This window comes from Balaenoptera ricei, chromosome 2, assembly GCF_028023285.1.
Source record: "Balaenoptera ricei isolate mBalRic1 chromosome 2, mBalRic1.hap2, whole genome shotgun sequence".
NCBI lineage: Eukaryota > Metazoa > Chordata > Mammalia > Artiodactyla > Balaenopteridae > Balaenoptera > Balaenoptera ricei.
Window position 1 is genome coordinate 135,229,108 of NC_082640.1, and position 25,265 is coordinate 135,254,372.

The following is a 25,265-nucleotide window of genomic DNA, read 5'->3' on the forward strand; positions in this document are numbered from 1 at the left end:
AAAGAAAATGACTGTTAATCCCAACTCCATTTTTCATTTCAAGTTTTGATCATTTTTTTCCTGAAAAGTAGTTGAAAGAGTGACTATTTTCGGGCTTCCCTGGTGACGCAGTGGTTAAGAATCCGCCTGCCAATGCAGGGGACACGGGTTCGAGCCCTGGTCTGGGAAGATCCCACATTCCATGGAGCAACTAAGCCCGTGCGCCACAACTACTGAGCCTGCGCTCTAGAGCCCGCGAGCCACAGCTACTGAAGCCCGCGTGCCTAAGGCCTGTGCTCCACAACAAGAGAAGCCACTGCAATGAGAAGCCCGTGCACCGCAACGAAGAGTAGACCCCACTCACCGCAACTAGAGAAAGCCCGCGCACAGCAATGAAGACCCAACGCAGCCAAAAAAAAAAAAAAAAAAAACCATAAAAACCCCAAAAGTGACTGTTTTCCATTGAACTCTACATTCCCAGTCATTTAAGACACTGAATATATATATTGGTCTATTGGATAGTTTCTTTGACTGGATAAAGTCTTGGAATCCATAATAACCATGTATTTATAGGTTTATAGGTTGTAAAAGATACAGTTTAGACATTTAAAAATTGTTTTTTCATCCAAGGAAATATATCAGTCAGCCTTCTCTTCTTTATAAAATATTGATTCAAGTGGACAGCCAGGATAGGCTTAGGTAAATTTAATTAAATTTGTAATCAGTTGACCTTGGAATAATATTAAACCTATATACAATCTTTTTTTTCTTCCTATTTCCCTCTTAAAAAAGCAACACTGATTTGTCAGTATCTGGTATTTTAAAATTTTAGGGCTTTTTAATCTTTAAAAATTTTGTTTACAGGTACAAATACCTCCACCACCAACACACACACACACACACACACACACACACACTCACATATTCTTCCCTTAGTTTCCATGACATTGGCAGATTTTTCTACCTCTCAGTTCTTTCTTTTTCACTGGAACTTCTATCATTACTGTCTTCATACAGTACATTTATGTCTACATTTTTGCTAGCTTCGGTTCTCATGTCTAATCCTTCTGACCTATAAATTTACACATTCAAGGGGAAGTGTTCACTCAAATTCTAGTAACATGTTTCTAACTACGGTAACTTTTGTTTTATGTTCCTCTGTCAACTCAAATTTAACAAGACCAATTTGAAAACATGAGTATATTTGCAAACTTTGATTCAATATCTTATTTCTGGCAATAATTTAATACTTTTTCACTCCAAAAATCTCTTTGAGGTTGCTCATTTTTCACTACATTCAGGGTCAAGAAAAAAGAAAATTCTAATTAATTTTCCTTAGCAGTATTACTACATACAATGAAATCTGTACAAAAGGCCACAGACTCAGAAAAACTCAGAAAGTACTTGGAATTTTCCAAGACAAAATACCCTTATTTCACAAAGCCTTCTATATCAAAGGTCTGTAGGTCATCCAGGTCTTTCAAATTTACTGTGCTAATTCCTCCTAGTAGATACATTGCGATGTTAGTATTTATAGGAATAAAGGGAATATGTGCAGTGTCCTTCACTTGGAATATCGAGACAATGTCATTTTTTACCAACTGGCTTATGGCTTATTCCTTTTCTGAAGCCAAAAAGACCATTTACAAAATGGCTTCTCTACATTTCTCTATATCCCTTACTCTCTTCTTCATCTATATATTTGATAATTTCTTGAGCATTCACTAAAGAAATTGAAGTAAACAGAAGAGAACATAAGTTCACTATACTCTTAAAAACTGTTTCTCAAAATTAAATCAATATTCAAGTTCTGTCCATTTCAAAATTTTCTTAATTCATTTTTTCTTTCTCTCCCCCTTCACTACTCTAATTTAAATCTTACTCAAACTTACTTCAAACATGCCTAACTGTGGCCTTGCCTCTATTGTAATATCATTCAATGTACTATGTATGATATGATCAGATTAATCTATGTATAGATGTCATTTTACTCATGATTTAAGACTATAAAATCAATTCAGATGATCTGTCAATTCTCCACAGATTTCCCTGGACTTGGCATTAAATGCTCTCTGTCAAATGGTTCGCCAAACACTTCTCTCAATAAAATCTGTCCAATGGGCTTAAGTCAATTATGTATATTATTCTAATTTACATAATTCTAATATTATTATTATATTCTAATATTATTATATTATCTAATAATATAATAATTATTATTCATAATAATAGAATATTCTATTCTATTCACTTCTATCTTATTCTACCATTTTCCTTCAGCATCTGTAGACTGTGCCATAGAAACTAATATTTCATACAAGATGCTAAAGCATAAAAAGCCATCTCTTCAAGTTTTTCTGCTTCTTCTATCAATGCATTAAATTAGGTATTAGCTGTATTAATAACCATAGTTACAATGCATATGGTCATTTATGTATACAATAAATTTATAAAATTTTAATTACTATGATCTATTAAAACATTAACCCTCTAATAAACAATAATAAGCAATGAATTATTTAATAAAATAAAAATATGTTTTAAGTGGAAGGAGAAATAAACTCTAGCTCAATCATTATAGTAGCACGTATGAAGACCGAAATAAAATTTATAATAAATTCACCCAGTAATCAATTTTACCAAAAAGTGTATTTGTGATTAGTGATTTCCTAGTCATTATTAACAATAACTATTTATGAAGATAAACCTATAGAAACTAACAAGTCTCTACTTTGCTGATCATGTCACTTAACCACTATGTCACAGTACTAACTGCTCCCATTCATGTTCCTATGAAATTTTGGACATGCTCCTATTATAGCACTTTTGTTAACAGGACATTGAGGACAATACTTTCTTAAAATCCTGGTATTCACTAGATGATTAATTTACTAAAAGTTTTGTTGACTGGGTAAGCATGTGGGTATGATAATTCTAAGCATTTTAATATATCAAGAGTTAAGAAGACAGGAACACGGTGAATTAAAATATTTTATTCAATAAAATATCCCACTTTCCAAAGATGACAGTCAAAAAGTCACATTCATTGTGCATGTCTTAGGCGGAGTATAAAAAGGAAACTGTATAAAAGTCTAAAATCCTTTATTATCAGAACCTATAGTGTGTATGTTAAATGGGGTCAAATGATGTTTGTGTTGTTTGGTATATTCAGATAATTTAGAAATAGTTTTGCTTGTTTCTTAATTCCTTTGATACTAAGGAAAGCAGACATTCAAATAACCTTTTTCTCTTTCCTGTTAAGCAACAAATGAAGCAAACAATTGGGAGGCTAGTAGCTGTCTAAGGAGATTAAACAACTGCTTAGCTGAGCCTAAAAAGTACAACATAAGGACGTTAAGATTTTGAGAAAAGTTTTTTCCACACTAATTTTTTAACTTCACATGAAATATCTGTTCTCTTTTTAAGTTTTTTAAAGCAGTGATTCCAGAATTACAGTGCTTTTTTATAGATCGACTGCAGCAACTTTTAAGAAAAGTGTATAAGCCAATACTCAAATTCTGAGACAATTTTCCTCATTATATTTAAATAAAGACCCTACAGTTTAACCAAAAGGATCAGCTAATTTTACCAGAATGGTGGGGGAATGCTGGGTTCAGTTTACCAACCCCATCCAGCCAGGGATTTAATAATATACTAGTGGTTTTATAATCTTACTTAATTTAAGAATAAGTAATAAAGTTTCTAACAGTTTGTGGATTAAAAACAAAGTCGGGCGCTTTACAGTTGAATTTGCCATGAGTCTTAAAGGATCAAATTTGCTTCTCAGACTTCATCGGATCAGACATGGGTTGTATACTTTAGGCCATGTTTGATATTAAAAGGGGAAGTACTTTTCATTAGATAATCTAGATAATTTATGGATAGAAGAAATTAGATATGTAGGCTCAAAATAAAAATATAGGGTAAAATAACGATTTTAAAATCATAACATATGTAACATAAATTAATAATCCCTTGAAGAAAACTTAGTCTCATAGTCAAAGACATAAATACTAATTATTAGAGAAGAAAATCCATTTTTAAAATTTATGTTGTTTAGGTTATATTCCTAACATAGTTTATTTAAACATCATCCAAGTTATGTTGGTTACATTCAAAAGCTCATAGATTCAAGATTCTAAGCCTGGGACATGAAAAAGGCCATATGCATGTCATATAAAATCTTCATTACAATGATCATCAGATCAGAATTCAAGAGTGATTATTTTAAATGCTGGTGTCTGGTTGTGTGTTAAAACAATGTTGATAACCAAATGTACATACCTGAGGAAGAAGGAATCTAAATTTTCTAAGTTAATATAGAAAAATAACCTTATTTTACTTAATGACTTTGTGTCCTATTATTAAACAGGGAATATTCTTAAAGAATTATATCAATTTCATTGTATCTAGAATGCTTCTGCCCTATCATCCTCAATTTTGGTATGCAAAGGGACCTTCAAAAGAAATGATGTCTATTGAGGCCATTTTGCATGTTAAGATTTTTCATGTAAGGGTTAAGTGTAGAGAATATGGGAGTGGGGAAAAGAGTAGTGTTTATACATGATCCTTCTGTTCCTACACCATATCTACGAACACTTCCTTTCCATTCATATTGGCAGAACAGCAGAAGGCCATTACTCTTTATTGAGACACCCACAAAAGATATATCAAAGTTTCTCTTCCATGGTAAGATGTAGTATCTGAGTAAAATTATCAATAAATAGAGTATTACAAAAAAAGCACGCCAGGAAAAAATAATACTTGTTTCTAAATATAAAAGAAAATTCTAGTAAAATAAATAATGCTAAGGCAAGTAAAGAGTTAGCTTCAGAAACTGTGTAAGAGAAAGGATTGTTTTCTGGACTATGGTTTATAACACTAGAAATATGTTGTCCTCTAGTGCATAGCATGAACCTCACAAACTTGGGAAGAATAGTGTTAGCAGCAGACTTATTGATCTGATCAGGAAGGCTTTAAAGTAAGACTCAAAGTGGAAGAGAAAAATGTGAATCAGTAAAATGGATATTATGGAGGACAGCAGGTTTGAAATAAAAATAAGACATAGTGAAAAAAATGTCTAAAAATTATTTTGTGAAAATCATGGCTTGGAATAATACTTAGGCCCAGGTTATACAGTGTACTAAATAAAACTGAAATAAAACTAGTAGATATGTTAAGCTCTTAAGATGCACTTAAAAAAACTGTTACACAACCCAGGCAGATGAGTGCAAGAACTGCCACAGATGTTTGTGCAGAGAGTGCCCTGCACAAGGGAACCTGGCCTGTGAGATAAGTGGGGGGCGTATCCCACTCCACACTTCGATTGCCTGACAGGTATCATTATCTTCAACTTCCCAGGTAGGAGCCTAGGTTTGGTATGTTCAGAAACCTGTTCAAGGTTATATAGCTTAAAATGATAAGGCTAGATCGGCTAGAATCGGAAGCCAGATGTGTCAGGAATTCATAATTTTCGCAAAACACAGTAAGGGGAAATTTATACACATATATGCATGCATATATAATGTATTCTAAAGTAGCAGAGTAGGGGGAAATTACCTAACTAATTTGTTCACAAGGATGAACACAGACTGGGAAATGTGTGTCACTGCATATCAGGTAGTTATATACTAGTTTTATGATCAGAAAACATAAAGACAGGAATTTAGCAGAGATGCTCATATCAGGAAAGGAAAATCCAAGAGGAGAAACTGTCATTGGAAAATAGCATAGCAATCCTAGCAAAAGAAATTATAGAAGGTAGTGTATTAATAACTAGTACAAGATATGGATGAGAAGGAAGGGCTTTAATTAGGTGGATGCCTCTTAGGAGGAAGTCTAATTCTGCTAAAATCGCTCCAGTTGAGGGGGAGGACAGAGATGGTAATCATTCTGTTAAATTAGACTTATGGAGAAGGTGACTTGCATACATAATGGAGACTTTGGGAACAAAGGTTTAGAAGACTGTTAGCGTAAAAGAAAGGAATGATGAGTAGGGTTGGGTAAATTAATTCGGCAGATTAAAACAGGCAGCCCTTCAGCATACAGGAAGCAAAGGGCAGTTACCCAGACACTCCAAAAAAATATAGCTGAGGAAGAAAGTGAGAAACTAAAGATGAAATTCTGACTCTATTGTTGCAAAAAAACCTATCACCAGAAAAAAGGAAAAGACACCTAAATAAAATGATTCAATTTTACAAATAGGAATTTGGTATTAGGTTCTTAGTTTTTTGAAAACATAGGTAATAAAAGATGAATGTGAATGACCAAATCATGTAGTAAGGACTTGGAAATGAATGTGAGGTGTTTAAAGTCAAGAATGTGCTAAGATGCTCCAAATATAAAAGATCTAAAAATATTAACTGTGTTGAGAAAAGAAAAAGAAAGGGATAAGCCCATAAACCGAGGGAGACTGCTGATCTTTCTTTTTTCTATCTTCTCTATCAAGAAAAATTATCATTAAATTAGAATGAGTACAACAAACAATTTTGATATGGATTTGGGATTTATTCAGATTTACTTAGGGACCAAAGTAAATGAGAGTAATAAAGAAAGTTTCCGAATGACCCACTCCTGTCTACCATGTCTGTGACCTGTGAATACTTAGACAAGAAGGATAAGAATATTCAACTTACAATGTATCTTAATTTTAATGATGTATCTTACATAGTCTTTTATTATAACTTTGTTAACAAGATTAAAAAATCATTGGTCTTACGATAGTAACACTGAGTGGATTGCTGATGGTCGACCAATCTTTCTCCAAGCAAATTCTGTCCTTTCTACTATCCTAACTCAAAATGCTATTGTGTGATTTAGCTAAGGAAGTGGAAAACACATTTTACAAATCTATAGATAATACAAAGATGTGAAAGAGAGCTAATAGCTTATGTGGTAATCAAATAAATCTTCAAAAACGTTTTGTTATGCTGAAATAGTCACTCCAGATAACCTACTATGTAACAGGAAATAATGTAAAGACCTACATTTAAATTTCAAAAATATCATTTATACCAACGAAGGATAACTGAGTTTAACAGTGGTTCATTTGAAAAAGCTATGATATTTTTACACAATCTATAATCTTCAGCTACCTTAGGAAAACATCATATTTCATTGTTTCTTCTCATTTTACCAAAACATTTCTATTCTACAGACACATTAAATTAGCTTTTAAAAATCCTATATATAGTTTGAACCTCTTAGAATAAAAATATGTAGATTTTCTAGCTTAGGAAACAAGACAAAGAATTATGCAGTATAGGTAAGTGTGAGAACATCTTAAATAAGTTTCTTTCACAGAAATTATACCATGTAATTTCTATAGAACATGTAATGATGAAGGATTTCAGAAAGCTCACTTTAATATGTCTCCTGTCATAGTGAAAAATGCATAAATTAATTTCAAAGATTTGTAAATAATTTGGAACAGTTCTGGGTAAGGTAATATTATCTTTGATATAGAAAAATATATTCTGGAATTCATGCAAATTGATTAAAACTTTATAGCAACACATCATAGTAATAAGGTCTTCACAGAGGATCACACACACACACAAAAGAAGACAATTAAATTCCTCACCTGCCTAATACCTAACCGGTATGCAACGATCCGATCTACTGCATCAGGATTCATTTGAGTCCACTGTAGACTGTAGGAGTAAACACGGTGTCTGTTCTGCCACACAGGATTGTAGGTATCGTAATAGAATTCTGGAGCATAGGCCTTTCCTAAAAACAGAAAGAGTCCTTAAATTTAAATGACATGTTACAGTTAAACATACTTACTTATTCTTTACGCCCTTTTATTACTTTCTACTTCATGTTCCATAAGTAATTCTTGTATTTAAAAAGTCACGTGATTAAAATCTAATCAATTTCTGGAGAATTTGAGAAGAGATGCAAGAAGATTTCCTGGTTGGTTGTATAAGCAGTGCAAGAGGAAGAGAAGAATCAAGGATGACTGCAAGTTTTTTGGTCTAAGCAACCAGAAGAATGAAGTTTCCATCAACTGATATGTAAAGCTATGGGAGGATCAAATCTGGGGGGAGAAGATCAAGAAATTATTTTTGAACAATTTGAATGATCTAAATGGAGCCATTAAGTGGGATACACTTGACTAGAATTCAGGAGAGGCCAGGGTTGGAGATACAATCTTGCTAACCATAGGTGTATAGATAAGAGTTTAAATTTAAGCCCTGAGACTGATGAGATCACCAAGGGAGTGTGTGTGGATAGAGAGAAAGGCTAAGGTCTGACCACTGGGGCAATTCAAGGTTAAGAGATATGGGAGGAGATAACAAACCCCACAAAGGCCTGAGACAGAACAACCAGTGAACAGGAGGAAAATTTAAAATGTGGCATCCTAGAAATCAAAAGAAGTATATCAGTGAGATAGGGGTATGGGATTAAGAGACACAAACTACTATGTATAAAATAAGCAAAAAGGATATACTGTACAGCACAGGGAAATATACCATCATTTTATAATAACTTTAAATGGAATATAATCTATAAAAATATTGAATCATTATGTTGTACACCTGAGGCTAATATAGTATTGTAAATCAACTATACTTCCAGAAAAAAAATAAATAAATAAAAAAGAAGTATATCAGCAAGTAAATGATCAACTCTGTCAAAAAAAAAATCAGTGAAGATGACAATTTGTGTTTATATTATCCATGTCTTTGGTCACTAAATTGAAATTAACCAAACAAAAACTTAACAACACAAGAACTTTGGTCAATAACAAAAAAGGCTTTTATTTAGATTTTAAGGATATGTGAGGTATACAGATTATATGTAACATACATAAACCATCTCAGTTTTTGTCTTTTAATTGCCAAATAGAAAAATGCACAGACCATGGGAATTATATGTCCAACTTTTTTTTTTAAATTAATTAATTCATTTATTTTTGGCTGCATTGGGTCTTCATTGTTGCGTGCGGGCTTTCTCTAGTTGCGGTGAGCAAGGGCTACTCTTCATGGTGGTGTGCGGGCTTCTCATTGTGGTGGCTTCTGTTGTTGCCGATCACGGGCTCTAAGCATGCAGGCTTCAGTAGTTGTGGTGCGTGGGCTCAGTAGTTGTGGCTCTCGGGCTCTAGAACACAAGCTCAGTAGTTGTGGCGCACGGGCTTAGTTGCTCCCAGGCATGTGGGATCTTCCTGGACCAGGGAATTGATCCTGTGTCCCCTGCACTGGCAGGCAGATTCTTAACCACTGCGCCACCAGGGAAGTCCCCCAACTTTTTGATATTCTGAAATATAGATTTTTTTCACACCATCTATTTTTTACCAATAATATATTTATTTATTACATCAATATTTAGTTAGAGCCTATTGACTGCCAAGTAGTGTTCTAGGCAATGAACGAGGAGGTATGGCCTCTGTTTTCCTGGAAATTGCTTACATTTTCTCCAACTTTTCAAATAGCTTTGCAGTTTTTACTGGATTATGATTTAATAAGTTGTACATTATTCAACAGATTTTTTTTTAATTAGATTAAATATTAAATGTCCTCCTGGGGTTTTCCTCCTGGGTTCCTGTATGCAGGAATATATCTTACCTGTTTTTTTCTTTTTCTTCATCATTAGTCATCTATCATCTAGGGATTGCAGAAGAGTTGATTCATAAGAATTTATAACGGATAGTTAAAGTATGAATGTTGAACACTAAGAATGAAAGTGATGGTCTCTATTACCCTGGTGAGGTTCACCAGGAAAAAATGTCAGATGAACTGAATTTAATTTTTGACAAATTTACTAGTAAAATTAAATACGTTGAATTAAATATCTGAACTTTAGTAACATTTGGAAAAGTCTCCTACATCAACACTGTGTGCATTAAAAAATGTTCTATGAATATTCATTCAGTTTTATTGAAAATGGATTATCAACTCTATACAATCTTGCATAGAAGGAGGTCTCTGGAAAAGAGTCATCACATTCATTTTATTTCTTCTGTATCTTGTATGATATTTTTACTTATTACTAACTAAATGATAGCACAGATTCATGTTCACAACACTTAGCAAAATCTAGATGAGAGGAACACAATATACTGAATGAAGGAATCAATATCCAAAACATCATTGACAACCTGTATTTGAGACCAAATTTCCCAAACTGTTATTGAGGAGGTACATTTAGTAGTAGCCTAGATAAAGAGCCAGGGGTTTTGATTAAAAATAAGCATCCAAAACCTATAAATGAAGTAATGAGCTTTTTAAGTGAGAAATGTCAACTTAGAGTGTTTTCATTAGACATTAGTGTCTAGATTGAATTGAGGAGGTAAGAGTCTCAGTGGTTGGTTTTTCATTTTGCTTATTGTATTTTTTTTTTTTTTTTTGAGGGGCACAGGGAGAAGAGGGGCTTGCTTTTGTTTTTCAGCCAAGAGGAAAATACAAGGGGTATAAGATTTAGTTCTAAGTATCACTTTTTTCATAAAATGAATCATACATTCAAATAGAAATGAGAAGAGAATAAAGTCTATTTAGCATGGAAAAGGAAAAAAAAAATCTCTCAAAAACTGGCAAATGAAGTTTTCTGAGAGTTGAAACTCCATCACAGGCTAAATTTGAACAGATCTATGAAATAAGATGAATGCCAGTGAGTGGCTATTAAAGGATACATATTTTGACTTAGAAATGTTCTAGCAATCCTCTCTGAATACGGATGATTTTCCCTTCACTAGAGGTATTTAGTCAATACCTAACTGCCATTTAGCAGGGTCGAGATGGGTGAGTGACTGTCCACAAAATGGCCATTAAGGTAAGGCACAGTCTCAAATCTCTAGGGTGCTATGAAACATTTGCCTACTGTTTCTTGTATTATTTCAATTGTTTTAAGCACACTTATTTATAAATTCCATTGAATGTTTCTATTATCTATACTCTAATCCTGCTTTTTGTTGACTGCCAGAAGGGTAAACTAGCTGCATGTCATAAATGCAAATTGTCATAATACTAGAACTGATTGTTTATCTAAATAAATACTTTTCAGGTTATTGAAGCAGTTTGACACTGAAGTTAAAAAAAAAATTCTCATGACCTTGGGAATAACATGAATTTGTTTATCAAAATCTATTTTCAAGGTTGTGAAAAATTAAGCTACAATTTAACCCTCATTTGAATATTCTAAATAGATCCAATTTTACTATAAAATTCTATCTTCATCTTTATTTTTAATTACAGATTGTTACGAAGGCTTTTCAATGTATTTTTTGAAAATACTTAATTTTATTTGCATTGACATGTCTGCATTACATATGAGTGACATCATATGTAATATTTTTTCATGAAATATTCGATTGGAAAAAGAAATAGAGATGACCAGTTCCAGTGTCTCATATGACAGATAAATTTTGGGACAGAATAGATATGGTGATGATATATGGATGTTGATATAAAGTTTTATTTTAGTTGAATAATTGTACCACCTTAGAATTAAAGATGAAAAAAGCTTTTTTAGCTGGTGCATAAATAATATTGATTAGTAACAAATAATTACTGATTAAAAAATGATTTTGTGTAGCTATAGTTAAATATAAATATGCTTGCTACATCTCAGAGCATACTTTGTACTAAACTTCTTTTGGATAAACTTGATAAAGGAAAAATGCTTTCTGACTTTGTTTGAGAAATCTATCTTAAAAGTAAAAAAAAAAAAAAAAAACCCCACAAATTTGTTCTCTGATTTCAGAGCCAATCATATTTAATATTTATACACTCGTTTTGTAAGAAGCACATAGTACACATAGTAATATTAAGGAAATGCCCTTATAATAATCTTAGGCTGTAACAACGAAACATGACATCTGCTGGTTCAACAGGGAAAGAATTCATAATTTTTCTTCTTTTTTATCCTTCAGGCATTTTTTTTTGTCCTTCTAGCAAGCACGCCAAAAATTTTTTTCATTCTCTTTTATAGTCTACTTTTATTTTTATGCAACATTGTTCGAATTTAAATCATTTTAAACTAACTGACCTGGAACTACGTTCATTATCTAAATTAGCAGATAATTTTTAGATATGTATGATTATCTACAGATTTTGGATTTTAAAATATTCTTAAAATAGATATAGAGAAAAATTTAATTGTTCAAATTTTAAAATTTATATAAAAGTACATTTATTCCATTTTGCAAATAGCTTCTCAAAAGTGAGTAAATTGAGTTTTCAAAATATTATTTTATGCATAACCCTCAAAGTAAAAGATATATTAAGAATATATGACACGTCACTTTCCTAGTCTAAAAATGTTAGATTAAAGTATAACAAAAATCTTTCTTACATGCATTCCTAAGCTTGCAAGCAGAAAGTGAATTGTTTCTTAGAGGTCAAAAAACAAAGAACTGAAAATCAGACACTGAATAGGAGCTTAGGGAGAAAAGGAGTGTTGCTGGTGTTTGTATCCTTGCTAGCTGGAATTTTAAGCCCATAGGAGATGAGGTTAATGGGCCAATTAAGATGAGATGTTAGAAATGAGGTACCACATAACAGCAAGATCAGTAAAAACAGCAATCTCAGTACTGTATAAATGAGTCAGTAAACTTTTCTCCATATTGCGTTTCGCTTGCCTACATTCTAGTGACTCAGCTTGCCAGTGACTGAAAGTTCCTAAAACTCTAGTTTTATCCCCACACATTTTGACTCCTTAAACTGAAATGCTTTCTTGGTGTAATTTCTACCTGCTTATCAATTCTTACCTTTTGGTACCCAAATCACAACTATCCTTCCTTTCTTTAATTACTCTTTCTTCAATGATAAATATTTATCCTACCATACTTAACGTTTATTAGGAAAACACATTGTAATACTACACCTATATATCTGTACTCCTGAAAATATTTTCTGTATGATCATTTTTATTTTTCTGATTAGAGGCCCTTTCCCAGATTTAGACATAATGTAATTGGGGCCAATAGAGTGGACTGAACAATATAAAGCAACTACTGCCTTGTTGTTTTAGAATAATATTGATGTTTCAATTTTCACACACATACATTTAAAAAAAAAAACAGAATTGTGGTATAATAGATAATATCTCTAAATAAAGCCAGTTTTAATTTAATTATAGCCATTAAATAAATTTAATGCTACTGACCAAGAACAACCTTCCCTAGGCATGCCTATGTTTTTAATATTAATCCATCAATATGATATTTAGGATGATTTTTGCAAAGAGAAAATAAAATGGGATAATTACTGTAAAATTGATAGAGCATTTACATGTTTTTATTTATGATTGTAGTTTAAAATATTATTTTGAGAGCTTTGATAAGGATATGTTACATAAATATTGATATGCCAGGGAAGAAAAAGTTAAGAAACTCTGTAACTTGCTCCCTTTCTCCTTAAGGATGCCTAAGGTAATTGTGACTCTACCAGACCACCTTCTAAACCAGGCTTCAGCAAACTTTTTGTGTAAAGGGTCAGATAGTAAGTATTCTAAGGCTTTAAATTGTGATCATAAGATATCTGTCACAACTATTCAACTATGATATTATAGATACTACTAATTCATGTAAGTTCAAGATGATATAATTTGAGAGGGTAATATAATACAAATTCAAAATTCTTCTACTTATCCAATGAGTTCACAAGTTAATAATATTCCAAATTTTATGATTTTCAGAATTGGCCATGTCTCTCCAATTGTACGTACTCACAGCTGAAAATCTATATCTTTCATAAGTATTCAAACAACCCAAGGAATTAAAAAAAGTGCCCAAAATGAAAAGACTTAGAAGTTCAATATTCTCACATGTAGTAGCTACATGTTGACAATTTAATAAATTTTAAGAGAATTTAGTTTATCTCTCATAGACATTTGATTAAAAGAACCAATTATAGTTCGCAGATGTATACAAGCAATACTTAAAAAAAATTCTCTAGAGCAAATTGAAATAGATTTACTATATCATTAATGTATTCACCCCCCAAAATGGTCAACTACTATATCATAGCCTTTTGGTATTCAATGTGTTATTCTCTGATATATCAACATCTTTAAACAAAAAAAAAATTGTAAATAAAAATAATATTTAGAATAGAGATTTAATGAGGTATTTAAAACATCACAAATTTTAAAACCTTTAAAAGAAAACGTTGACTAAAATAAAGCACTCATTTCTCATGCTTAAATTATTCTATATAAGATCCTGTTTAATGACAAATAAAAAATAGGATTCAGAATTATTCATAAAATACTTATTCTTACATCTTGCATCGTTTTGATACAGTGGTGGCTGTTAACATGCTGTACTAACTCCATGCACTGCCCGAATTATAATATTTGCCCCCTTTCTATGGTTATGCTAATTTATCTTTTATTTAATAGATTATAAACACTTTGATGGCAGATACATTTTTTATATACTGTCCCCTCAGCTGAGGATACGAAGATAACCAACTGAACTCAAAAAATATCTCTACTGGGGCTTCCCTGGTGGCGCAGTGGTTGAGAATCTGCCTGCCAATGCAGGGGACACGGGTTCGAGCCCTGGTCTGGGAAGATCCCACGTGCCGCGGAGCAACTGGGCCTGTGAGCCACAGCTACTGAGCCTGCACGTCTGGAGCCTGTGCTCCGCAACAAGAGAGGCCGCGATAATGACAGGCCCGCGCACCGCGATGAAGAGTGGCCCCCACTTGCCACAACTAGAGAAAGCCCTCGCACAGAAACAAAGACCCAACACAGCCAAAAATAAATAAATAAATAAATAATAAATTAAAAAAATATATATATATACTGCATATGGTTGCCAGGTATCATTACTCATAAAGGCCTATTTAAAAAAAAAAAAAAACTCTACTGAAATTTTTCATGTAAATGGTCATTTGCATCTGTATTTTTTGGGGTGGAGTGAGGAGTAATTCAGGTACTTATGCTTACAGAGTTGTCATCACAAGTACATTGACTAAAATTTTGATGATTGGGAAAAGATTTTTAAACTTGTTAATATTATTAATGAAAATATCTCCCCAGAACAGAACACTCAAATATGTATAACCAATTTCAGTAGGACCTTGAAAGACTATTTCATTATTTTCCAGTTGTAATGTAGAAAGGAGTATTTTAGCCCAATTCCTTTCAATTTATTTTTAGGGTCTTTTTTAGGATAAATAAGATGATGTTGTCAGTTTTGTTGCAGTGAAAGCCTTTACACAAATTTCCTTTAAAGTTTTATTTAAATAAACAAAATTTGCTGGAATAATCAATAGATCAATAAAGTATATTATTGGAATAACAAAAACTGACGTAGAGCAAAATGGAATAATGTGTTTGTATATTACTTAGAAGTTGACAAATCTCAGTTATTCTTGCTTGATCCACATAGGTACGAAGTTGATTAGTTATTATTAACATAACCTTATAAAATGCATTCAGAGAAAATGCCATATAGCAAGATTCTCATGAAACATCTTCATAAAATTCATACTATTTATTAAAATGTGTTAGCATGAAGTGTAAGAGTTATTAAGTAATTAAAATTACATAGATACCAATGCTTTTTTCCTAATTAACAACAAAACATTAAAAGAAGATACTTAAGACTTGTGTGCAAAACTAACTTAGTCTTTCCACAGTTTGCTTCAATAAGTTCACTTGAATATAATATCCTATCATATAATTCAATTTTCCTTTACAGATACTTCCTAAATAATTAGATATTTAGAGTAAATATGTTTATAGAAATATCTACTTGGAAAATTATTTAACTATAATGAGTTCAAATTGTCTAAATTAAAATATCATTTTTACCTCATTTCTTGAAACATGGAATGAACACATGATCCAATTTTATACACTCTCCTAAAATCATCTTCATATATTAATAATTTAGCCTTTTCCTTAATCTCTAGGAAGGCAGAGGCCATTAAAATAAGACCAAAGAATATGGTCTCCAGGTGTATTTGCTAGGAAGTAGAAACTGAAAATGATGATCAGGCGCAAAGACTGTATAACTTACCAAGAATCCTGCCCTTGGTTATTAGGAAACAAATCACTCAGATTGCAATAGGTAGGCAATCAGGTAGGATTTTCAGAAGTAATATGGCTTGGTAATTCTTGCAAAAAAAGGATTCATTTTAACAAATCACTAAATGCTCAAGCCATGTATATCCATCTCAGTTGGAAGCTAATGTGATATGTTTCCCACTGTAAAAATTCTCCCCCAATTTAAGATACTTCTCAGAAGGGTGCATGATTTTATTTGAGTAGGGTTCTACCATATAAAGTCAAGATTATTTAATAGAATAAAGAATTAATGAATATAGTATAGTCAGCAAATAATGATAGATTCATTTGTTCCTGGTAAGGACTCTATTAGGTTTTTTGGCTCTCAAAAATAATAATTATTTTATGAAGTAGTTAGGTTAAAAAGATATCTCTGGAGATCCCAATGGATGAAAATATAAAATTTATTCTATTTAAATTATTTGACATAGTCTATATAAAATACCTATGATAGCACTGGGGAAATAATAAGTATTTAATAAACATTAATCTCACTCTGTACCCTCTCCCATAAAGAAAAAAAAAAAAGAAAAAAATGTAAAATGAAATTCTCTAGGAAGAGTTCCATAGTTTGGTTCCATTGTTACTGTTTAAAAGCACAGGAACTTGAAGCAATTTAAAAACTAAACTAGACAAATTTAAATGAGTTCTTATTTTTTTTTTAAAACTTCAATGAAGCACTATTTCAACACAACTGAGTCACCTCTGACCCCTTTTAGGCATCAGCCTAGAAAACAAAATATTTATGCAAAGTAGTTACTGGCTTACACACCAAATATATATGGTTGTCTTGGGTAATATAAAATAAATGCATGCACTTACCAGATAACATTTTAACTTAAATGAATAACCCTTTTACTCTAAAGCCCTGAATGTACTTTGCCAAAAATGATGTTAAATATGAATAATATGAGGGTTTTTTTTTTTTCCAAAATAGGCTTAGATTAGGATCTGGTCCAAAAAATTCAAAAGATGATTTGGATTTGATGAAACAATTAACTTTCACATTAGGCATGTAAATAGGAAACTGCTAAGGGTTTAAAGAAAGTTTAGAAATAAAAATTATAAATCCATTGATATTTTACTTGGAAATATCTAAGTAAGTGTTATGTGTATTGAAAACCACACGTTCTAAAGAAAAATAATCTGGAGAGCTCCTCTGGGAATAAAGATGGTTGACTTGAGCGAAAGAAGAAAAGGCAGCTCTTAAACTCTGTACTTCAATTATCCCCTTGTACAAAATAGAGTTGGCCCAAGGGCCTTTGCTCACTACTATTCTGTCAAGTATTTGAGATACCTACCAGAATTATATGTCTAGGATTGCTGTTAAAAGTTATTCTATTATAATTTACCACTACAACCACGGACTCATGAAGCAAGAAACATCTTGAGAGATGAAAACTGTATCTCAAATTTATATAGGAATTTACAGTTAAAAAGTACTTCTACAAATATTAACTTATTTTAGTCTTCACAGAAGTTGGAAGGGCAAATATGCAGATGGATATTACTTGGCTTGAACTGCAAATCTGGAAAGTTAATATGAATATCATAATTAATGAAATAATGCAGACTACTGTCCTTGTCTGGTCTGCAGATCATCCCTCAAAAAGATCCGAATGAGTATTTTGTGAGAAGGAAGAGAGGTTACACCATTCACCTAAATATGCAAAGGAAGTTGGCTTTCAGACTGAGAGGGTCTGATCATCCCTACCTTCCTCAATGTATTTTATTTCAGGAATGTTAGGATAAAATGAAATTATTAGAAATCTCTCTTTTCAGAAATATTGCAGCAAATACTCCCAAGGCAGAATACAAAACTATTTTGCTTCATTTTATATTTCAGAAAAACATTTCATTAATACATGGTACATGTCAACTGTCAGTGGGTGAGGCAAGCACACACCAAACTTTCTTGTCATTGGTGAGGGAAGCCAAGGTCGGAGTAGCTATCTGGAGTACCACATTTGGCTATGTCACAATCATGGCTCTAGGCTGATTTTGTGATGCTCTTTTGCTATCCTTTCAAGAGTTATGCCATTTCTTTCATATATCACAACTATGCTTGTTAATGAGCCAACTCTATAATATGTATGTATGTGCTGGCATGGGAAGCACAGACAATTGAGGTTGCAGAAGAAATTCTATAGATCATTAAATTTCACAAAACAGAAGCAGATTCAGAAACAGAAAATGATTAAATATACATGGTATCCACTTCCTGGGCTAAGCACAGATCTCCTATTTTGTAGCAAGTGCACTGTTTTATAAAAATAGTGAGTGCATCCCTGTTCTCTGACCATTTCCCTTCGCCCATCCTATACATCCCACGCCTAAGAAATGCTGCTAGAAAATCAAATCACTGAAGTAGCTAGCAACCATTTATTCATAAACTCAATTGCTAATTCTTATATGGCCCAGAAAGGAAACAGAAATGCTATATGCATTCCCCTCAAATATACATGGATACTTATGAGTCAAGATATGGAATAACCAAAATCTCTGCTTATTTACTAGGGCCCACATTTTTATAAGACTTCAAAACTTTTCCTTTCCTTTTTCTAGGAATCCTCAAAAGACGTCTCACATATAATTCAAAAGCCAGTCACTTTAGGCTTTCCTGCCCTTTCTTTCTCATTCCAGCTTCCATTAAAGGGACAGTCAGAGAAATTCTCCCTTGAGGTTGTGTACAGTGTGGGGAAATTTTATGTAAATCTGAATCAAGTAAGAGAAACAGTATGTGAAAAACATACCAGTGTTCAAATTTGAAATAGAATATGCCCAAATAAGGGAAAAATCCCACAGACAATGCAATATTAGAGATTCAATTTATTTTTGTTCAGTTTGGATTTTTCTTTTCATATAGCATGTATATGTCTGTAGATATACAACTTCTCATAAAATTCTCATGAAATGCTTTCCTCTGGGGTCTTCCTCTTTGTAAGCCTGCTTGCAGTGTTTCACCTGTACACAGAAAATATTCTAATTGTGACATTAGGAGAAAGCTTAATCTATGGAATAAAACAGTTCTTTTTGGCGTAAAGAAGAATTGATGCTTGATCTCTCCTAGACAAAAATAAGATTATTAAAGGCACTTATGTGGTTAATTTTTGTTATTTGCCAGGCACCATGCTAACCACTTGTATACCTTGTGTTTCTTAATATTCACAATCCCCTGCAGGATGAGAATATTCTTACCATTTTCCTTTTGTGAAAGGTGAAAGTGAAGATTAGCGATCTTAAACAAATTGCCCTATAGTAAGCAACTGTGGAGTAACAAAGCTGCATTCTGAATCCACATCCGAAGCCCTTTTTATTCTAACACCCAACGTCTTTGCTCTCTACCATGCATGACTGGCTGAAGGGGTGAGAAGGGCTGAAATCCAGGCTCTGTTTCTGTTGCAACCACTTGTGCCCTGGTATGGGAGTTACAACTGCTTGAAGAAAGGGGCACCTTTTTCCTAATTCACACACAAAGACTGTACAGGCTGGTGGATTTCCTGATAAGATGCTACTCCCAGTAATCTAACAAGGATCCCTACTTCCCTACTCTGCCCATTGTGAGTATGGAAACTTAAACCACAATTTACCCTTGGGACTCAACCAGATGTGACATATTATATCGTTATCTGAAAGTATTATCAAGTCAGGAATTTATAAAGATAAGGATTGACTAAATCTCTAGAATGAGAACTACATGTAGTTGTTAAGCATTTAACTCAGAAATAATGAATATATAATAAGCTGCAAATAATTCGGTCTTTCCTAAAGCTTTACGTTCCCTAAAAACTGAAAAGTTCCAAAGTGTCTAAAAGCCTTGGGTTCCTTTAAAGGACCACTGGTTGGGGGGGGTGCACGGAGGGGGAACGGATGGCTGAACTGACCCAGCAGCGCTCAGGCCGAGAGGACTGACTGTTCAGTGGTGCACTTACGAAGCACATTAACTTTCTGGCAAGCACCGCTGCCACACATGTGGGTGGTCCACCGCCGAATATGAATGTGCGGAATATCATTGAGGCAGGGAGTAAGACGTGTTCAAGTGAGTTGGAGAGGAGCCCCGAAGGTATGCTGTTTATCTTCTAGGAACATTTATTTTCTCCAAAACATATAACTTGAATTAACAAAGTGGATTTAGATGTGAATAAAGGAAACCAGTCACTGAAACTGAATAACTGTGACTCTCTAAGAATAACCAAAAGATCTGTGAATACGACTCTTAGAGCAAGAAAACGATTAAAGCACAAATAACTGTTCTTATCGTATTGCTAAGAAGCACTGGTCTGGATCTGACTGCAAAGCAAGTATCTGCCTGCAGTTAGATCCTGAGGCTACTAGCAACTGTCATTTTGATCAGTGCTTTAGAAATAGACAAAGTTCATTAGAACGATGAAAGAAGGTGATTTCTTAAGTAACGCTTACATAAGTAATGTAAAATTATAAGACCTTGGTTATATCCTCTGGTCTGAAATTCAAAAAGAATTTATAAAAAGAAAACCTCTATCGACTTTCTCAACTTACTGCTATGTCACAAAATATCCCTTGAGAAAAGACAACATATCAAGTTGTGGGCAATTATCTGTGGAATCTCTCACCTGACCATCTTAAGTCTGGTTTCTGGCATGTCTCTGGAATAAGTTTTGCACTGTTCTCATCCATTAATCATCCCTTCAGGGTGATGGACAAAGGCCAAGTGCTTAAATAGACACTTGGAGGTTTGGGATACGGCTTTGATTCCACTGAACTAAAAAGTCCTTTGATTCTTTCACAGATTAATTTTATTACCACCCAATATCTACTGAAAAAATCCAACTGTACTAAGTGCTAAACAGACTCTTAAGAATAGAAATACTAAACATATAATATTCACATACATATGTGTGGATTTCTACATGTGGGTTTCTTTGCTTTATTCTTTTCTGGTGTCAGAGAATACTATAAAAATTCTTTTCTCTCAGGAGAAACTGTGGTTTCGAACCATTTCTTATCCTCTACAAACTGGATCTAATGCCTGCCCAAAATAATATAAGGAAGCTGTGAGCAATAGTTTTGGAATACTGTGTCCTACCCTGTTATGCTGATATCTCTGTCTTCCCTTTATTCTACCCAGCAGTGACGGTCTTGCTTACAAATTAGTAATTCTCCAAAACCTGATTCATATCTTTCTGATTTCACTTGTATACATGACCTTTGTTACCAATATATTGGGTCATTCAATATTCTTAATGTAACAGTCACTATCTCTTAAAGTAACAGATACAGTTGGGCAAAGATGGTAGTGGTTATTTTGGGGAGGAGAACTACTGTGAAGATAACCAGTTTACTGTCTCCTCCTAAAGGAAAGTAATTTAGAGGTTAGGGGAGGAAAAAGGAACAAACGATTCTTGAGGAACAACCAAATGTTTAAAAAATTAACACAATATGGATTAGAAAAAGTATATACATGACAATAGTAAATCAAACAATGCCATTCATATTATGAAACACCTCCTATTCCCAACCCTATCTTATTTGGGAAATATCATTCACTTTTCAGTAATACTTGAGGTACAATTTACATACAATAAAATGCACACATTTTAAGTGCAGATTTCACTGAGTCTAGAAAAATATATATTACTATGTAATCGCCAATCAAGATATAGGAGATTTCCATCACTGCAGAAAGTTACCTTCTACTCCTTTGTAATCAATCAACTCCACCCTCAGCCCCAGCCGAAGAATATAATTTCTATTACTAAAGATTAGTTTTGCATGTTCAGGAAATTCATATAAATGGAATCATAAAGTATGTACTTTCTGTGGCTAGTTATGTTTATTCAGTATAATTGTTTTTGAAATCTATCCGTTCATGTATTGTATCAGTTCTCTCCACTTTTATGACTGAGTAAAATTCCACTGCATGAGTAGATTAGATCACAAGTTGTTTATCCAGCTACCTGTTGATGAATATTTGGGTTGTTTCCAGTCAGACACTATTACAAATTAAGCTGCTATTAAAGTTTGTGTATAAATCTCTGTATAGACATACATTTTCATTTCTGTTGAGTAATCATCTAGGAGTGGAATTGCTGGATTACTTGGTAAGTAAATATTTAAGTTTTTGAGAGACTTACAAGCCATTTTCAAAACAGAAATCCCATTCTACACTCCAAGCAAGAATGTGTGATAATTTCAGTGACTATATATCCTCACCTACATTTGCTGTTGTCAGTCTTTTTAACTTTTGTCATTATAATGTGTGTGTAGTTCTAACTCATCGTGTTTTAAATTTCATTTCTCTGATAACAAATGATGGCTACCAGTTTTAATGCAAATACTGGTCAATTGTATGCTATTTTGTGCAATGTATATTCAAGTCTCTTGCCAATTTTACTTGGACCGTTTGTCTTATTATTGAATTTTAAGAATTATATACTCTGGATACAAACACTTTGTCACAACATGTATTTCAAATTTTTTTCCCAGACTGTGGCTTGCTTTTTCCTTTTTCCCTTTTTTTTTCTTTAGACCAATAATTTTTTTAAAAAAATTTTTTATTGGAGTGTAGTTGATTTACAATGTTGTATTAGTTTCAGGTGTACAGCAAAGTGAATCAGTTATACACATACATATATCCACTCTGTTTAAGATTCTTTTCCCACATAGGTCATTAAAGAGTATTGAGTAGAGTTCCCTGTGCTATATAGTAGTATATATATACAGTGGAATATTACTCAGCCATACAAAAGGACAAAATAATGCTATCTGCAGCAACATGGATGGACCTAGAGACTGTCATACTGAGTGAAGTAAGTCAGACAGAGAAAGACAAATGTCATATGATATTGCTTATATGTGGAAGCTTTTTCCTTTTTTAATGAGGTCTTTTGAAGAGTAGGAAGACTGCAGTTTTAATTATGCTTGTATTATTATTATTTGTATTATTTTTAAATGACTGGTGATTTTTTGGGTTTACTTTCTATTCCAAATTTGCCTAGATTTTCTCCTGAGTTTTCTCCTAGAATTTTACAATTTTAGTTTTTTTATATTTACATCTAAAATCAATTTTAATCTTGTGTGTAATGTGAGGTATTGTTTAAGGTTTATTTTTTTAATATGAATATCCAGTTGTTCTAGCACAATTTATTCAGAAGACTATCATTTCCTAATGGATTATGCTGATGACTTTGAAAAACTCATTTGACCATATGTGTATCATCTCTGTGACCTTAGAGGTCTATTCTTGGATCCTTTATCCTGTTTCAATGAACCATGTGTTTATACAAAAACCACACTATCTTGATTACTGTGACTTTACAGTAAGACTTGGAACAGGGTAGTGTGAGTCCTCCAACTTTGTTCTTTTTCCCCTTCCACATAAGTCTAGCTATTGTTAAGCCTTAGCTTTCCAAATAAAATCTAGAGTCAGCTCTTCAATTTCTATAGAAACAAAAACAAAAACAACCATGCTGGGTATTTTGTTGGGATTGCAGTGAATCTGTAGATCAATTCGGAGACAATAAGTATGAAAACAATATTGATTCTTCCAAAATACTAACTTGGTATATTTCTCCATTTATTTAGGTTCATTTCCCTCAGCAATTTTAAAATATTTTTCAGTGTATGTCTTGTGCATATTTTATTAAATTTATTTACACTTTGATGTCACTGGAAATGGTATTTTTTACCCTTCAGTTTCAAATTTTTGTAGCTATTATACAGAAATATGATTGATTTTACATACTAATTTCATACCCTATGCTCTTGCTAAATTATCTTAATTCAAATAGATTTTCTCATAGATACTTTAGCATTGTCTTCAAAAACAACCACATAATCTGTGACTAGAAGTAACTTTGCTTCTACTTTCCTGATTTTTATGCATGTTATTTACTTTCCTTGTGTTATTGTAGTGGTAAGGACCTGCAGTACAATATTTGTGACTAATGAGAGTGGGTATTTTTGTTTTGCTCCCAAGTTTAGAAGGAAAATGTTTGATCAGCGTTTTATCTATCTTGGTATTCCATGTGCACATGTAATGATGTGTAGTTTACAACTTTGGGCATGATAATCTACAAATATCAATTTAGTTTGCTTGTAGTATGGTTCAGATTATCTAAAACATTAGTGATTTTCTGGGTACATATTCTATAAATTATTCATAGATGGATGTTAAAACCCTTAGTGTAATTATGAGTAGATTATTCCTCCTGGCACTTCTTTATTTATGAATTTTGAAGCTCTATTATTAGGTGCACACATATTTATATCTGTAAAATCTTCCCTATAAATTCCTCTTTTACTATTATTAAATGTCCCTCTTTAACTCTTAAAATTTTCTGTCTTGAAGTCTATTTGTCTAGTAATAATATAGCCATGTCAGCTTTCTTATGTGCTCTTTGCATGTTATGTATTCCTCCATCCTGTCCTTTCAGATTCTTTGTGTCTTTGTATTTAACATGTGTGTCTTGTAGATAGCAGTGTCTATCTATCTTGTAGACAGCTTGCTTTTTTGTTGTTTTTTTAAAAATCCAGTCTAATGATTTCTGACAACTGAAGTGTTAAGTTCATTTACATTTCATGTCATTATTAATATAATTGGGTTAAAGTCTATCATCTTGCTCATTGTTTTCATTGTCCCTTCAGTGTTTTTGTTGTTGTTGTTCACCTGTTATCTTTTCCTCTGATATTTTGAGTAAATTTGAATGTATTTTAGTTTCTTCAATGCACCACTTTTTTTTTGATATTTATTTATTTAAACATCTTTATTGGAGTATAATTGCTTTACAGTGGTGTGTTAGTTTCTGCTTTATAACAAAGTGAATCAGCTATACATATACAGATATCCCCATATCTCTTCCCTCTTGTGTCTTCCTCCCTCCCACCCTCCATATCCCACCCCTCTAGGTGGTCACAGAGCACCGAGCTGATCTCCCTGTGCTATGCGGCTGCTTCCCACTAGCTATCTATTTTACATTTGGTAGTATATATAAGTCCATGTCACTCTCTCACTTTGTCCCAGCTTACCCTTCCCCCTCCCCGTGTCCATAAGTCCATTCTCTAGTAGGTCTGTGTCATCATTCCCGTCCTGCCCCTAGGTTCTTCATAACCAGTTTTTTTTTTTTTTTTTTTTTTAGATTCCATATATATGTGTTAGGATACGGTATTTGTTTTTCTCTTTCTGACTTATTTCACTCTGTATGACAGACTCTAGGTCCATCCACCTCACTACAAATAACTCAATTTCGTTTCTTTTTATGGCTGAGTAATATTCCATTGTATATATG

The 25,265-nt window shown here is 32.9% G+C and overlaps 1 protein-coding gene across 1 annotated transcript in view; it reads right to left on the reverse strand.

Annotated features, from left to right (window-relative positions):
* Window positions 1-25,265, reverse strand: part of MDGA2 (MAM domain containing glycosylphosphatidylinositol anchor 2) — an 822,473-nt gene that overhangs the window by 80,605 nt on the left and 716,603 nt on the right. The window contains exon 10 of the mRNA XM_059915690.1: window positions 7,562-7,710. Coding sequence (XP_059771673.1) covers window positions 7,562-7,710 — 149 coding nt within the window. The remainder of the gene's footprint in view (window positions 1-7,561; window positions 7,711-25,265) is intronic.